Source organism: Tenrec ecaudatus, chromosome 8 (assembly GCF_050624435.1).
Source record: "Tenrec ecaudatus isolate mTenEca1 chromosome 8, mTenEca1.hap1, whole genome shotgun sequence".
Lineage (NCBI taxonomy): Eukaryota > Metazoa > Chordata > Mammalia > Afrosoricida > Tenrecidae > Tenrec > Tenrec ecaudatus.
Genome location: NC_134537.1, coordinates 47,693,597 through 47,711,030, shown reverse-complemented (window position 1 = coordinate 47,711,030; position 17,434 = coordinate 47,693,597). Strand labels below are relative to the sequence as shown.

Sequence of the window (17,434 nt, the reverse complement as noted above, 5' to 3'; positions counted from 1 at the left end):
CGGTTTAGAGTAAGGTTCTTAGAAGGTTGGCAGTAGAAATAAGCAAATGTTGCTCCTCTAAAATTTTCCAATAGTCGCTACCTATATGTAAACAGTGATATTTACATATCATCTATCTTGCTCACTCACTACTCATTATAAAACGCCTAACTGAAGCACCAAAACAAAGGGCAGCAGACAGTATAATGGCTTTAATCATGATACTAACTGATGCCAGACTCTCAGGTTTTAAACATTGCAGAGAGCAAGACAAAAGAAGAGAAAACTTTACCAATTCCAAAATGTGCTCATTTCCATTCCAAATTGAAGCTGTTACTATTAGTTCTACATTTTGCCAATTAACTTCCTGTTAGTTAATTTTGAGGGAAAGCCATTAGAAGACTCAAACTTTCTCATGCTATACAGAAATTAGGATGGATTTATTTTTTAATTTCTACATAGCCAATCGAGTTAAAAATGAATGATTGGTTTTCCAGACTCAGTAATGAAAGTAATAGAAACTATTAATTTCCCAGGTAAGAGTTGTGTAAAATTACGTATATTAATTTTGATCAGAAAAAAATGAGTGCAGGTACATAGACCTAAACATTCATCTTTCCTTAGCTGTCTGCTAATATTCTATTCCTTTAGGTTGGATGCTTAGGTATTCATTCAAAATGACTTAAATATAAATTTCATTGAACAAGTTTGGGAGAGAGGACTCGAAAAAACTGGTACACAAAGTTTCATGACTGCAACGCATTTAAATACAAAAAGACGGAAAGACTACAGAGTCACTGTACCCCAAAGAACTAGTTGACAGTCCATCATTTCAAGAGGTAGCATATAAGCAAGAACCAATGGTACTAAAGGATGAAGTTCAAACTGTACTGAATGCATTACCCAAAAACAAGGTTCTAAGAATTGATGGACTACTCACTGAAATGTTTCAAAAGCGGAAGAAGCAATGGAAGCACTCAACGGTCTATGCCAGACAATTTACAAGATAGCAACCTGACCAACTGGAAGAGATCCTTATGTGTCCCCATTCTAAAGAAAGGTTACCCAACAGAATGCTCAAACTACAGAATACCACTGATATTGCACAAAAGCAAAATTTTGTTTAAGAGCATCCAACAACAGTTTCAGCAGTACATTGACAGGGAGCTGCCAGAAGTTCAGGCTGGATTCAGAACAGGACACGGAACAAGGTATATCATTGCTCGTGTCAGATAGATATTGGCTCAATGCATAGAATAGCAGAAAAATGTTTACTTGTATTTCAGTAACTGTGCAAAGGCACAGGACCATAATAAACTGTAGATAAACCTTGAGAAGAATGGGAATTCCAGACCACTTCACTGTGCTCACTCAGAACTTGCCCATGGATCAAGAGGCAGCAAGCAGAACTGCTGCTGAGTCCGTTCCAACTCATAGTGACATCATGGGGCAGAGTAGAGCGGCCTCATAGTTTCCCTGGCTGTAAACCACTCTGGAAGCAGTTGTCACATCTTCTCCCATAGAACAGCTGGTGGGCTCAAATCATCAAATGTTCGGTCAGTAGTTCAGACACGTTAACCACTGCATCACCAGGGCTCGCTTACTCTGGCCATCACAAAATTAAATGAAAATTTTTGAACATCCAAAATGTTTGGAAATTACCTAACAAACTTCTACATAAGCCAACTTCAAAAAAAAAAAATACCATTCTGACCTGAATAAAAATAGAACTTAGCAAAAGCATATGGTCTGCAGAGTAAAAGGAAGCATATAGCTTCATACACCTAAATTATAAAATGAAAGTTAGCCTGCTTCACAAATAAAGAAATTCAATTAAAAATCATCCTACAAAGATAGTGCTAGAGCCAGATAACTAGGCTGGTGAAGTCCACATTTAAAAAAGAAATTACATTAATATGCATGTAAAAGAAAGTTGGATAATGAATACAAATACTGAAGAAGAACTGATGCAATACTCTTTAGAAGCAAGAATGGCAAGACTTTGTCTCAAGTACTTTGGGCATCTCTCAGGAGGGACCAATGGCGGGGAAAGGGGTTAAACTGGTAAAATAAAGGGTGCCAGCAACTAAGGATCCAATCACAGCAACAGTTGCAAGGAAGGTGCAAGGTTGCACATAAGGTCGCTGTAAATTTTAACCGATTCAATGGCATTTAACAACAAAAACAAGTGAAGTAAACTAGTCCCAAAAACCATATACTATATGATTCAATTCCTATGCAAATTCAAGAAAAGGCCAATCTTCGTAGAGAAAGAATGAACACGAGGGACTGGGAGGTGAAAACGGCTACTGATATCTCATAGCGACACGGAATATTTTTGGGTTCTATAACTGTACTATACTTAAAATTTTTAACAGCACAGTTAAAAAGGATAGATTTTATATGTGGTGTACCCCTTGTAAAAGTTGTTTAAGAGACAGAAGAAAAAACTAAGCTCATTTCCATCAAATTGATTCTAATCTATAGCACTCCTATAGGTTGGAGTAGAACTACCCACAGGGTCTCCAAGGCTGAGCATCTTTCCAGAAGCAGATTGGAAATCTGGCTCTTTGAGAGCCACTGGTGGATTGTAATTGCAAGTGCTTAACCACTGAGCCATCAGGAATCCTGAGAAGAGAAGGTATGAAATATTCCTCTGGGGAAATCAGAAAGCAGAGCTGACGAAAGGCAACAGGAGAGTTTGGAAGTTCTTGGGGCTCCTTTCTAGTCTGAGGTTGTGATTCTGATGTGAGATGAGGTAACTTTGTAGCTTTTTCTGCATAGAAACATCAAATGGGTGAGTGTGTGTATAAGAAAGGCAAAGGACCGGGCTCAATCAGCTGGGTTCAGCATAAGAAAGAGAAAAGGGAGTTGCGTAGCTTCATCATACACTATTGCAGATGTGGCGATGTTACAAAAAACAGGATAAAAGATAACGACACTGCACGTATTTAACACCCGATTAGAAAGAGTACGTCTTTACCACTTTTTAAATCCTAAAGCAGCCGTTCTCAACCTGTGGGTTGCGACCCTTTGGGGGGGGGTGTCAAATCACCCTTTCACAGGGGTCACCCAATTCATAACAGCAGCAAAATGACAGTTATGAAGTAGCAACGAAAATAATTTTATGGTTCACGGCATGAGGAAGGTTGAGAACCACTGTCCTACAGTACAGAGAAATAATTTATAACAGCCCTCTGGAATAAAACACAACGTGATTATTTCTGTAAACATAATTTAAATGTAAAAAACCATTTATCTATTCCTGTTAGCCACCTGGGATTTCTAAGCCAGGCTTAGTGCTCATCCCACCACTACCCAATGCCATGTGATTCCAACTCATATTGCCCTTATACAGACACACCACGGAACGGCTTCTGTGGAGGCTGTAAATGCTTAAGGAGCCCCTGGTGGTTCTGAATAACTAGTCTTGCAGCGAGCAGCCCAAAGGACAACCCACTACACCACCAGAGCCCAGAATGTTTACACAGGTCTAATTGATGTCATCCTAATTTCTATTAGTCCGTTGGTTCTCCGGACGATTAGAAAGCAGTGCTTAAACTCTCAAAACATCAACTATATTTTCACTCCAAACTGAGAGATACAAAGCCAGAGAGGGGCTGAGAGAGGCAAATACAACACAGGCAAATACAACACCAATTCTTAAAGGAGCAAAAGTCTAAATTACTTCATAAGCTGGTCCCTTCTAGCACCTTCATTTTATTGTTCAGTCAATGGCCAATGTGAATCCCACATGATCGCCGGGAGCTCACTGCCTGCTCTTGAAGAGAGTTTCATCTACAATGGGAAGTTCACTCTTGCCATCGCTGGAATGCCTTGACCCTCCCCACTGCCACCCACACACATTCGACCCACGCATCTCCTACCTCTTTCATGAAGCCAACCCCAGCTGTTCCCACTCACACTAATCTTTTCCTGCCTGTAAATTCCTGAAGCACTTAACAAATTAAAAAATTAGTATGTATTTCCTCAATTATGCTGTAATTTTACAACTACAATGGTGTTATATTAAAGACTGTTTTTCAGAGTACCTCAAAAGAAATTATATTTTATATCAGTCACTATATCCAAGAAGTTCTGATGGTGCTGTGGATTACACAATGGGCTGATAACTCAAACCTACCAGCTAATCCACAGGAGAATAATGTTGTCTGCTCCCATAAAGCTTAGCGCCTCAGAAATCCTATATATGAATGTTATGAGCAAAATCAACTAGATGGGTTTGGGGGCATATAGATATCCTTATCAACATAATATTTGCCCAATCAATTGACTGTTAATATCTTCAGAGGAAAAACTGATTTTTGTATCTTTTAACAACATCCACGGATTTCTAAAAGCAGTTTAATTTTGTCTTTCACGAAGTAAATTCCTTGTTCCTGTAATTGTTTTCTAGCACTGTGAGTTCCACCCAATCATCACTGAGGAGGGAATGAGGGAGAATAGGACATGTGTTCTGGATTAAAGAGTGTCTCCCCAAAGCATGCCTTAAATCCTAACCTCTGTATCTATAGTGATACTCACACTTGGGAATAGGTTTCCTTTGCTATGTTAATGAAACAGTGTTATTAATGTTAATGATAGTCTTACGTCTTGAAAGAGAAATCAAGCAAGCAAGAGAAGCAGATGGGGGAAGAGAGACGACAAGTAACATAAAGACAGCCCAGAAGCAGGACAAGGGCCTTCCACCACAGCTGGCTAACACAGAACACAGCTCCCTCGAGCCCACACCTTGAGTTGTGGCTAGAAAACCTGTAAGACAGTAAGTTTCCATTTCTGAAAACCATTCACTGGTGGTGTTTGGGATGGCAGCACTGGCAGCACGCCGAGAAAACAGAGCAGGGTAGTAGGACAGACTATGTGTCGTTAGGTGCCATCAAGCCAGCTCTGAAACACCACCGGGTCCTGCGCCACCCTCACAATTGTTTCCATGCTGAGCCCACTGCTGCAGTCACTGTGTCAGCCTTTCCCTTTTTTCGCTGCCCCTCTCCTTTAAGCATGCTATTTTCCAGGGGCTGGTCGCTCCTGACAGCATGTCCAAAGTATGTGAGATGAAGTCTCACCATCCTTGCCCCTAAAGGAGCACTCTGGCTACTTGCAGTCCATGGTACTTTCAATATTCTTCTCCAGCACTGTTTTTATATATAGTAAAAGTAAAGACTTTCCCCATGAACTTTGCTATTTTTTTCTCTGCAAAAGGCTACAGTTTGAAATATATTCCTTACTATAATAGTTAAAATTGGAAGTTTGTTGTGGCAAGCCAGCTGTCTTATAGACATTTTTCCCCATAAAAGAAAAAGCATTGCATGTATACTAGATTCTTACTAATCGTTCTCATCTTTAAAAGACTACACAGGATGGAATAAATATTATACAAGTATAAGAAAACCAGACAGGCACATCTAATGGGAATATTATCTTTGGTTTTAACTTTGGTATTAACATATATTTACTTTTAAACTATATATTTTTATATCACCTGATACCTTACACTTAAAAACAAGCAACTCCGGAAGTTAAAAGCATGGAGCGATGACTCCCCAGAGGGGTACATCGTTCAACCTTATGTAAAGGGCAATAAAAGAAAAATGAAATATAAAGAGAAGCAACAACCAGTAAGCTTAATACTTTGCTGTAAGTTGGGCAGCATATCACTGTCTATAATTTTTTTCTTCTTTACTGAAGTTTATTCTGATGCTGCACACGGACTGTCTTAATCACACCAGGCTTGAAACATTTAATCCACTTCTAAATCTTTGTAGATTCCACAGTAAATTCAGATGCCTTAAAGTAACCAACAGTTGGCTAGGATATCACATCAAAATAACTCCATGTGTTTCAACAAATATTCTGAAGCCAACTATGCACCAGAGCCCAGGCTCTAAGTACACAAAAATTCAGAGTCCTTAAAGGTTTCACATTCTAATGGGTAAGCAAACCAAATACAACATAATTCTAGTTGATTCAGAACATACCATAGGTAAGTGGGGACAAGAACCAAGAAAAACTTGATTACTTTGAACAATTCTGTAAAGGAATCAGGTGGAAAGTCTTAACTGTACTGAAGAACTTGAGTGTTATAGGACTTAAAAGAACCAGGTTTAAAAAGGGGGGGGGGACACATTGAGCAAGAGAATTATTTTGAGGTGATCACTGGCTCTGAAATAAAGTTAGTAAAGGAAGTCGATAAATAATGTAGTACCAAAAAGGTCATAAAGGAAATTTTTCCAAAATGGAAAAAACTAAAGATTATATTGTACACTAGATTCTTATTGACCATTCTTGTTTTAAAAAGCAAAAGACTATACAGTACAGAAGACTACATGAGAATAAGACAATCTGAAAGACACATTCACGGAAGCAAAACAGTGAAAATGGGAGGGAAAACTGGCTCCCAGAAGCAAAAGCAACAGTCACTGCTTTGGATTTAGGAGCTCTGGTGGCATAGTGGTTTTGAGTCAGGCTGCTAAACACAAGGTTAGCAGTTCAAAATCATCAGTCACTCCTCAAGATAAAGATGAAGCTTTCTACTCTTGAAAAGAGACAGTTTTAGAAAGCCACAAGAGCAGTTCTTCTCTGCCCTGTAGGGTCACTATTGATCAGAATTTACTTGGTGGCAGGGCGTCTGCTTTTGTATGCCTATTTGACTATTTATTGAATTGGTAAATGTAAAGAGGAAAATTAACTATGAGGCTTCTGACTTCCATGTGTGTTAACCTCGAGAGTTCACTGTCCTATGAACCTGCTTTGGTGAATGCAAGGAAACTGAGTTCAGTCTAGGGCATGTTAATCTGAAATGACTAAGGAACACTTAAGTGGATAGGCCCAGAAAGCCATCTGATACGTTCATCTGATCCTGGAGTGTTAGATGCGGGTAGTCCTTGCAGCCATGAGTGAGTACAATAACCTATTTTAAAAAAAGAGCTCTATAAATGCTCTTTGCCTCCTAGCTCTCTTCTCTATTTCCTTTGACTTTCCCCTTGTCCCATTATCATGCTCAGCCTTCATTTGGGTTTCAGTAATGCCTCTAGGTTACCTTACTCTTGATCACACCCTACCAGCCCTTCTACACCCTCCTCACCACTGATTTGGATCACTTGTTGTTCCCTTGTCCCTGGGTTTGTTAAGAACTAGGCTGGACCAGAGGATGTACACTGGTACAGATAGGAACTGGAAACACAGAGACTCCAGGACAGATGATCCCTTCAGGACCAGTGCTGAGAGTGGTGACACAGGGTGAGTGGAAAGGGGGTGGGGTGGAAAGGGGGAACCGATTACCAGGATCTACATATAACCTCCTCCCTGGGGGATGGACAACAGAAAAGTGGGTGAAGGGAGACATTGGACAGTGTAAGATATTACAAAATAATAATAATTTATAAATTATCAAGGGTTCATGAGGGAGGGAAAAATGAGGAGCTGATACCAAGGGCTCAAGTAGAAAGCAAATGTTTTGAGAATGATGATGGCAACAAATGTACAAATGTGCTTGACACAATGGATGGATGTATGGATTGTGATAAGAGTTGCACGAGGCCCAAATAAAATGATAAATTTTTTTTTTTAAGTCAGAGTTCCTAAAAGAGATTGGTCAGTAAATAGAATCTAGGAAGTAGTGTAACATAAGAACCAAGAGAAGTGAGGTATTCAAGAAGGGACCCTGGAAAATAGCAACATTTAAGCAGAGGAAACAGAATCAATACAAAAGAAAACAAACAAACAAAAGACTGGCGATGAGCAAAGATGTAAGAAAAGAGCCATAAAAATAATACCCTAGAGCTGGGGTTAGTGAGAGCCCAGGAAGTAACTACTTACAGCTTACAGGCCACATCATCTCTGTCACCACTACTCAACTCTGTAGTCACAGTGGGAAAGGATGGGTAGTAGTAGTAGTAGTTACAGGATGGGTGTGGCTGTGTTACAATAAAAATTCATTTACGAATTTGGCATTAGGGCCCCAGTTTACCAAGCCCTGACCTGGAAACCAAGGGGGAAAAGTTCCTTATATTCAATGTCTCCTTTGTAATATAGTACATACAATTATAGACATAGATTGTACACTTAGTGGGCTTTCTTTTATCAACAAACGTTCTAGTAATTAAGGATAACACTTTAAAGTACTAAAATTAGTGTGTAAATAAGAAGTCTAAACTGTTATAGTTGCAAAAAAGCATACAAGCCTGGCCAAGTTAGCTTAAATATTCCTACAAAGACCTCAATTTCATAGAAACAGGACTCATGCATAATGTTTTCCCCAGTCATTCATTCAGACAACTTGCCCAGCACAGAACGGGTAAGAGAAAAAGAAGCAAGGGAAAGGCCACCAGCAGGGACTAAAGAGTACAAAGAACTTTTATTTCCCATCAAGTAATAGATACAAGAAACCTTCTAAAAGCTCATGGAAAAAGGGATTAAAAGATAATAATAGCATTTTCCCATGAACTTTTGAAGTTCCCTTTTATATACTAAGAGCCACCTTAACTTTTCAGAGGACTACCTAAATCTCAACATATGCTGGATGCTACAAGCATTCCTTTAATCCTGCATCTTTGAAAGCCAGTATAACAATATAAGAGCACATTACTATTAGCAATAATGAGGACACAATTATTGAGAATTTACCATGAGCCAAGCACTCTGCTCTAAGAGCTTTACAGTCATAACTTCTTTCATCCTTTCTACATATCCACCAAGTACACACTATTTTAGAGCAAGCACAAGCATAAAGGGGGCAGGTTATGTGTGTCAAGCATCTGATGGCAAATAGCAAAGGTAAGATTTGAATTAGATGTGCCTGATTCATAAGTCCTTGCTCTTAATCTCTGTAATAAAATATAACTCAGCTCTATGCAGTCTTCATTATTACTGTATGCTTCCAGAATACAGAGACGATTAAACAATCATGCAGTACTGAAAGTACAAAGGATTAAAAATATTCTAGTAATATCTTACAACAAAAAATTATAAATGCCATTAAAGGTGCCAAAAATGATTTACAGATTTGAAAAGAGGCAGAGAGAATAGCCTGAAGAGATTAAAAATCTTTTTCATGAGAATACACAATGAAGTTGGTTCTTATCAAACAGGCAGGATTCAATTTCTCTTGGGGACCATTTGCTTTCTGAATAAACAGACAAAAATGGAAGGAAAAAAAGCCTTTGTTTTTCTTAAAAAGAAAACCTAAGAAAGGAGGATATCCTTTTATAAATACCAGCAGTTTAAAAAAAGAAGGGACAAAGAAAAAATCCTCCTGCTATCAGAGACCACTATTCAGTGGTCCAGTGATCTATTCAAAACAAAAATAACAACAACTAGTAGTGACAACAAAGAGAGACAGACAAGTGGCTTCAGATGTTATAATCACCAAAGTATGTTAATGAACCCAGAAGAGATTAGCTAGACATCAACAACAAAGTCTTTTTCAAATAATTAATGAGATTAATTATTGTTGAAAGTTCAGGAATACATATAGCCAATCAGCATTCCCTATCTGAGAATTTTTTAACTTGGGATGACCAGTTCTAAACACTTAATGTATCCTAACATTTTAATAACAGTAACAAAAATAACCTAAGAATAGGGTTTAACATTATATACTTTAAAGGTATCAAAAATAATCAAGCACACCAAAAAGCACGTCTGTGCACACATACGCACACACACACACACACACACACACACACACAACTCACTGCCATCAAGTTGATGCCAACTGATAGGGACCCTCTAGCAATAAACAATCGTAAAATGACATTAAGAAAACATTCATTAGCATAAAAAAGAATAAAATATACAGGAATATGTTCAATAGGAGTATAAGATTTATACACTGAAAACTACAAATCATCATTAAAAGAAATGACAGAAGTCCAAGATAAATGGGAAAATATTTCATGTTCATGGATTTGAAGACGTTGTGTTTAGATGGCAATATTCCTCAAATTGCTATAAAAATTCAACACAATCTCTATCAAAATTCTGCTTGTCTTTTTTGAAGAAAATGACAAGCCAATCCTAAAATTTGTATGAAAGCAAATTGTCCTTAGCAGCCTACATGCTTAGCAGGAGAGCACTCACCCATCACAACACCAGTTTCGTAAAAGTAACATAAAAGAGTCTATGTCCTTAAGAAACTTAATATGGCAACTATGAAAATGGGACTTCTCCTCTTCTCTCCCACTGCAGGGAGCACCAGTGACCACTAGCACCAGACTCCCACGGGCTGTTCCCAGACAATGACTGAGTGTGGCAAGTATACTTAAGAAAGGCATTTTCCCAGGAGGCCCTGCACTCCTCTGACCTTGGCTCAGACTCCCTTCCTGCTGCTTTCCTAGAAACCTTCCTAGAGCTGTACTGCAATCTAAGACTTTCCTCCCCAAGTTGTTCTTGTCTTTCCTTCCCTCCCTCCTCCACCTGGTTTAAATCTGATTTATAGCTTCCACTTCATAATAAGCTTCTGTGACTCAAAGAACACAGAACCGAGTCAAAGAAAAAATTACTGTTTCTTTCAGGTTGTCTGTCAGTTTTCCACAAATGGCTTAAAATAGCCATAAATAAAACAATGTGGTCCTTGAAATTTTACCTAGTCTAAGAGGAAATAAAACAAAGTAAACAGCAAATTTCAGTAGTTCAGCTTCCCAAAACATGCTCTCATAATTAAATTGTTCTGTTTTATCCACAGAACATTGAAAAAAAAGAAATGAAAAGTTCCAGGGTTTTTTAGGTGCCAAACCTTGGGTTGGGACATTGCTATGGCCATGGCATCCCCATTTTATAGATGATGAAAATGAGGCTCATAAAGAACCAACAGATACAGTAAAGCTTACAAACACAAAAATTATAAAACTACCAAGCAGTAAACCAAGGTTTTCTCCTATGTTATCTCTAGAATACCAAAATAATCATAGCATTATGGATCAAAAACAAACATTCCCTCTCTCTGTTCTCCAGCACGGTGGTGTTAAAAGAAGAACTGCAGTCGCCATTCACAATAGAAAAATATTGACGGTTCAAATCCCCCCCCCCCATCCCAGCCAAAGAACAATGAAACCAAGCAAAAGATCTGAACCTTATTGCTTAGTTCAAAGAAAATTAACAGTTAATGAATCTAAGATAACTAAGTAAAAAAGACATCTTGCTCCCCACACACATACTGAAAAAGCTAGATTTTAGGATTGCTTAATCTTCTCCTTGTTCTAATATCAAAGGTCTCTTTCATTAGGCACCTAACTGGACTTTGGTCCAACAAGAATACAGGAATTTCCAAAGTGCCCATGCCAGGTAGCTCAAAATATACGAGGGAGCCCTGGTCGTATAAACAAATCAAAAAACCAACTATTTCAACTAATAATCCTAACTATACCGAAGGGAAAAAATTTTAATTAAAAGGAAAAGACAAAATAAAAGAAGGAATCAAATAATTTCTCAACAAACTACATGGGCCATATGCCCTTCAGTAGAAGCCCTAATAAGGCAGTGGGTTAAGTGTTGGGCTGGTAACCATTCATTAGCTGGTCCTTGGGGAAAAGATAAAGTTGTCTGCTTCCTTAAAAATTCACTCAGAAACCATAAGGAGTCGATCTAATCTGGGTCTCTTGTATACATAAATGGTGTTTTTGAAAATCCTAAAAGTAACTTTCCTTATCCTCCACAAAGTCAATGGACAAACAAAAAGTTGGTTTTTCCTCACTTCAAGACAATGATAGATGTCTAATGCCTTTTTTAGAAGTAACTTCTAGGATGACTCCATCTTCTACACCAGAAGATATCTCACACCTTTCCCATCATTCCCTGGGCCCTCTGAGCCTGGGTTATAAAAAGACTGTAGCTTCTGTCTTCTATGTCTTTGGCTGGCTTACTCTTTCTCTCTTGAAATACATGCCCTGGAGGAAAAGTCTGCTACCAGGTCACGTAAAGTCCATGTGGCAAAGAACCAATGCTTGACAACAACCATTTAAGTCCACATGGAAGCAGAGATTCGCCACCTCTAGCCACGCCTTCAGCTAAGGCTACAGCCCCAGGGTTTCCTAGCTACACTGCACCTGAATTCTTAACCATAGAAGCAGTCATGTAAATAAATGCATGTTTTTTTTATGCTATTGGATTCGGGGGGGGGGGGGGGAATCTGTTACATAGCAACTGACAACTAATACAGGGGTTTCAAAACGTGACTGGGGAAAAAAAAGTCAAAAATAACGAAATTTTTCATAAGTTTTTTGAAGCCCCTTGGGCAATCATTAACATAGAAAAAGTTCCAACAAATGAGTAAGGAAAAGAAACACCCTAATAGAGGTAAACTGAATTTATGATGTAAATATGAGATACACAAAAGAAGACAGATATATAGTCAAATGATGATCAAGTTAAAATAAAATCTTTTCAACTAACAGAATGAGAGAGAGAGAGAGAGAGAGAGAGAGAGAGAGAGAGAGAGAGAGAGAGAGAGAGAGAGAGAGAGTGTGTTAGAGTTCTTTCTCTGAGAGATAACCAGGAAAAAGTACAGGTTGAAGGGCCGGAATGAGTGAGGTGAGAGACTGGATTATTGCCAGGTGTGTGGAGACGCACACAGTCAAAGAGATGTGCTCAGGTGCCGGTTTTGAACAGGCCACTGCAATTTCTGACTATGCCAAGCAAGAGATCTGGTTGCTATACAATGTACAAGCTGCCCTGGTTTGCTGCTCTGGGTGGACACTGTAGCTTTCTTTTGTTAATAAAGGCATGTCAGAGTAGACTCACAGCAGGGAGTCCTAGTGACCCTATAAGACCAGGGAAAACTGTCCCTTTGTGTTTCTGAGACTGAACTCGTTACTAAATTAGGAAGTCTCATATTTCTCCCATAGAGTAGCTAGCTTTGCAGTTCGCAGCTGACTGCATAGCCCACTATGCCATCCAGGCCGTCCGAGTAGGGTTCCTCCTTCCCCTACTAACTTCTGAGGGAGAGAAATGCACCCATAAGCGTGGGGCACCAAAACTTGAGAAGCTGTAGAAGGTGATCTCCCTCCCCCCACCCCCTTAGAATTATGCCCTGAATTGAGAGTTTTATCCTTATAAACTTTGAAAAATAAACATTCCTGTTCTTTAAAGCTACCCTGTGGTATTTCTGTTAAGGCAACCCTATTTCACTAGGAAAAGAAGCAAGATCTTGTTCTGTTTTTGCTTTTCTTTTGTTTCCTCTGGCTTGGAATTGTGAAGGTCATTTCAGAGAGGAAAAATTTGATCTGGGTCTTTAAACATCAAGGGATTTCGAGAGCAGGAACATAGATGTGGTAGAGGAGAGGGCGCATAAACAGAGACCCTAACCCACGGCCGTCTATGTGACTCTGACAGTGACCCTACAGGACAGAGGAGGACTCATCCCCACAGGGCTAATGGTGCCAGGAGCAGACTGCCATGTGCTTTCTCCCCGGCAGTGGCTGGTGAGTTTGAACTACTGACTCTTTTGCAGCCAAGCGCTTAACCACTGTACCACCAGAGCTCCCAGAGAGACCACAAAAACCAGCGTACTTCAAAGTTTGGAAAGCTGAGAATTTGATGATAAGGCTGCTAACTTCAAAGCCTGCAAAGTTTGAAACCATAAGCTACTCCAAGAGAGAAAGACAGTGTTTTCTACTCCAGTAAGGAGTTCATCTCAAAAACTCAGAAGGTGAGTTTCACTTTGTCTTAGCATGGACTTGGTGGCACAGAGTTTGAAGGGTGTTTTTTCATGGAAGCTTCTAAACGTCCAACCCAACAAAACAGATGCTATTTTTCTACACTATAAGAACCACAGAAGATTTATGTGCAAAGGATGAGTGACATAACCAAGCAGAATGTGGTGAGATTATTCTAATGTTGGTATTCAAAAGGAATTGGAAGAGAGAAGGTCAGAAGTAGAGGCTTACTGGTGATTTAAGACAAATAATGACAACGGGCTTACAAGAGTAATAATGGTAAGAGTGGAAAAGTGAAGCCAACAAGAGGATGAAAAAGGAATTTTTTAAAATGTTGACAGTGACTGAATGTAAGCGATGAAAGAGAAACAATTTCAATACCAAGGTGAATGATAAACCATTAGAAAGAGGAGGCAAATCCAAAGGTCTGCAAATGAACACAAAAATGTGAGGTCTTGTCAATTTGAGGAAACAGTAAAACATTCAGTGGGCACTTTGAAGCAGAGGTGAGAACTGGAAAAATGTAACAATGTTTAAATAACAACTTTATATTGCCAGAGGTGTGCTATTTCAGCACAGTGATCACTTGTTACATTGTATAGCCTTTACTGTTTAGCAGAGACTCTCAAATAAAATGTTGATGGATGAGAGGATGGAACTGTCCAGATCGTGGCGATAAGAAACAAATGTAAGTGTAAATACCATACCCAAGACTACATAGCTTGTTAATAGCAAACCAGACAGAGCCTAAGTCTCCTGGCTCCCTCCACTCATACCACAACAGAAATGGCATCTAGATTCCACGCACAGTGCCTCACAGGAGGGTGATGTAAGAAACAAAAATAAATGACAAGACCTGAACTTTGTGTACTGCTGAATGAAACAGGGAGGGGGAGACACAAAATGAGATAGCAAAGAAAGATCACAATTATGCGTGGAGGAAAGACATGTGTTACATCACAAACTAAGAGAAAATTTCTCAAGGAAGGAAGTAGAGTCCACTACATCAAGCGTTCACACCTTATGACAGTGTCTCCCTGGTCTCCGACACCAGTGGGGCCTAAGGAAGGGAGAGGTGTCTTTTTTAAAGCATAAATTATGAACTTTTAATCTACCTTTCATGGAATTATAAACACATAGATCTATCTCAAAAGTAGTCACAAAATAATATTGCAACCTTTAGTAACTTTTCCATCTATAAAATACACTATTTTGATAAAGTCAATATAGCAGCTGAGCTAAACAAACAATCAGAGCAGGAAATGGACAGAAAAAATGAAACAAATGAAAAAATACTCATTTATTACAAAAGAAACAAAACACATGATATTACAGAGGTCTTACCTTAAATCTCTTGTCCTGCAATACTTTCTTGATGGCAACCAGTTCTCCTGAATCACAAAGTTTGGCTTGATATACCACACCAAACGACCCATTTCCAATCACCTTAGTGTCTGTGTAGCTGACTTCTTGCGGCCTGTCTGGACCCTGCCCAGGAGTTGCCACCACTGTGGTCACCTTACTGCCATCCTTATCTCCTAAAAAAAAAAATTAAAGAACAAGAGATTTTAAAAATGAGAACTAGACATAATTAAACCAAGAAAAATTAAACCAAAAATTAAACTGGAAATAATTAAACCAAAATATACAACACAAACTGTATTATTTTAAAATGCTCATTTAGTTCGTTATCTGTCATTGTTACAATTATAAAATATGATTTAAACTGCCATTAGTTCAATCATGCTATAGACCCAGTAAAGAATCCTGGTGACTCAGTGCATCAAGCATTCAGCTGTTTACCTCGAGTGGGTGATGCAAACCCTAGCCACACTGTAAGTCAAAGATAGGGTAGCTGCAGCCATCAAGACACGCGGTCTCGGAAACCTTAGGGAGTAGTTCTTTTCTGTCTACAGTCACCATGAGTCAGAATGGACTTGACAGCAGAGGGTCCAGTTTGGTGTAGACTTGGCACCATGCTTAGTAATTTACATCATTACATGACTTCATTTAATTCAAATAATCACCTCATGAAATAGGTAACTGTTCTCATATTAAAACCAAATAGAAGCACATTAAAAATTTCCCAAAGTTATATAGTGAAGGGTGAACTCAGTCAGGTTTGAATTCTTTCTGTCCAACTCTGAGAGCCCTAATTCTTTCCTAAAAGCCTCCTTATTTTACTTGTAAATAAAATATGTACAACTGAATGCTTATAAATAAGCCAATGGTCTATTCAGACCATTCTGCTTTTAGGAAGGGAAGGCAAAAAAAAAAAAAAAAAGGAATAGAAGGCTTTGAATTTTTACTTCTCCACATCACAAAGGAATCCTGGTAGCATAACTGGTTCCATGTTGGGCTGCTAACCACACAGTCAGCAGTTCAAGCGCACCTGCTTGAATTCAAACCTCAGTGAGTTCATGCTTCAGTGTATGACTTTGTAAATCTTTAGGGAATAAAAACTTTTATCTTTCTCCTCAACTATTATGCCTGAGAACCACAATCCAAGCATTGTAGTTTTCAAATTAGAAAAGGCACAAATGAACTACTTCTGCTGAAATATTAAAAGCAGAGTAGGAAGATAAGCACATGCTATTACATGCAGAAGGACATTCTTGAAGCCTGCCTTTCAACTCATTTTACTGCCTTATACACTAAGATGATTCTCTGAGCAGACATTCAAGGATTTGTTTCCATCTCTAATAGTTAAAGAAACAGCTTACAACTATTAGAACTAACTATTCCCTACTAAAATGAAAGTTTAGTCATACTAAGAACAATAGTTCTCAGGCTTTCAGCTGCAAACTTTCTGGATTTTTGACCCAGAAATCAGGAAACTCGTCAGCCTACTCTCCATTAGGGATGTGAAAAAGCAGAGCTGCAAAGAAAGGCAGGACAATGCCAGAGACGATGACTGGGCAAAGCACCCGGAGCGCCTGGAGCAGTCAGCAGCCCGTGTGCCCAGGAGAAGCATGTCATCATTTGGCACTGCTGACGTAGCAATAAAACACCAGCTGTACAAAATTCCTGTTTACAAAGCACTCTGCGATTCATGTTTCACATAACCTAGTACCTCTGATAAGTGTAGGCAGATATGACTATTAGGATTTACATTCTGCAAAGGTAGCAAAAGTAAGGCTAAAGTTCTAGATAGCAGAGTTCTTTACACTTGCTTCATGGTAACTCCACTAAATTTTACAAGTTTGCTATTACAGCTGAAGAGTAACTTTATATATTATTTACCCCCAACAGGCAGATAATAGAAATTCCGACAACATAAATCCAAATAATCAGCTCCAGAATAATAAAATACAAGAGAATAAATATACACTCATAGTTTTCAGGTCTGGACTATTCACTTGTTAAAAGCAAAACACAAGAAAACCTATTTCCAAGTATACTTTGGCAAAGACATAAAAAAATAAGTAAAAATTTAAAGCACTTTATTCAGTGATAGCCAAATAATTTAACATTTGCTACTAGTAAGGGATTAAGTTTGGACGATAGCAATAGAGCAGTATATTGAAATATTGCTTTCAAGAGACCAGATTATCTATTAAAATTGGTTGTTTCTTTTAATTCCCATTTTGCCCAAGGAGCCCCGGTGGCACAATAGGAGATGTGTTGGGCTACAACTCCCATCTGAGAAAGAGAAGGCATCAAAAGTTTAACTCATGAAGAGTTAAAGTCTCGGAAACTCACAGGAGCAGTTCTAACTCTGTCTTACAGGGTCCCTGTTAGTCAGAAGTGACTTGGTGACAATGAGTTTGTTGAGTTTTTGCCTA

The 17,434-nt window shown here is 38.8% G+C and overlaps 1 protein-coding gene across 3 annotated transcripts in view; it reads right to left on the bottom strand.

Annotated features, from left to right (window-relative positions):
* Window positions 1-17,434, bottom strand: part of GSK3B (glycogen synthase kinase 3 beta) — a 200,675-nt gene that overhangs the window by 122,687 nt on the left and 60,554 nt on the right. For all 3 annotated transcript variants that reach the window (XM_075556365.1, XM_075556363.1, XM_075556364.1), the window contains exon 2: window positions 14,994-15,187. In XM_075556365.1, the coding sequence (XP_075412480.1) occupies window positions 14,994-15,187 (194 nt within the window). The remainder of the gene's footprint in view (window positions 1-14,993; window positions 15,188-17,434) is intronic.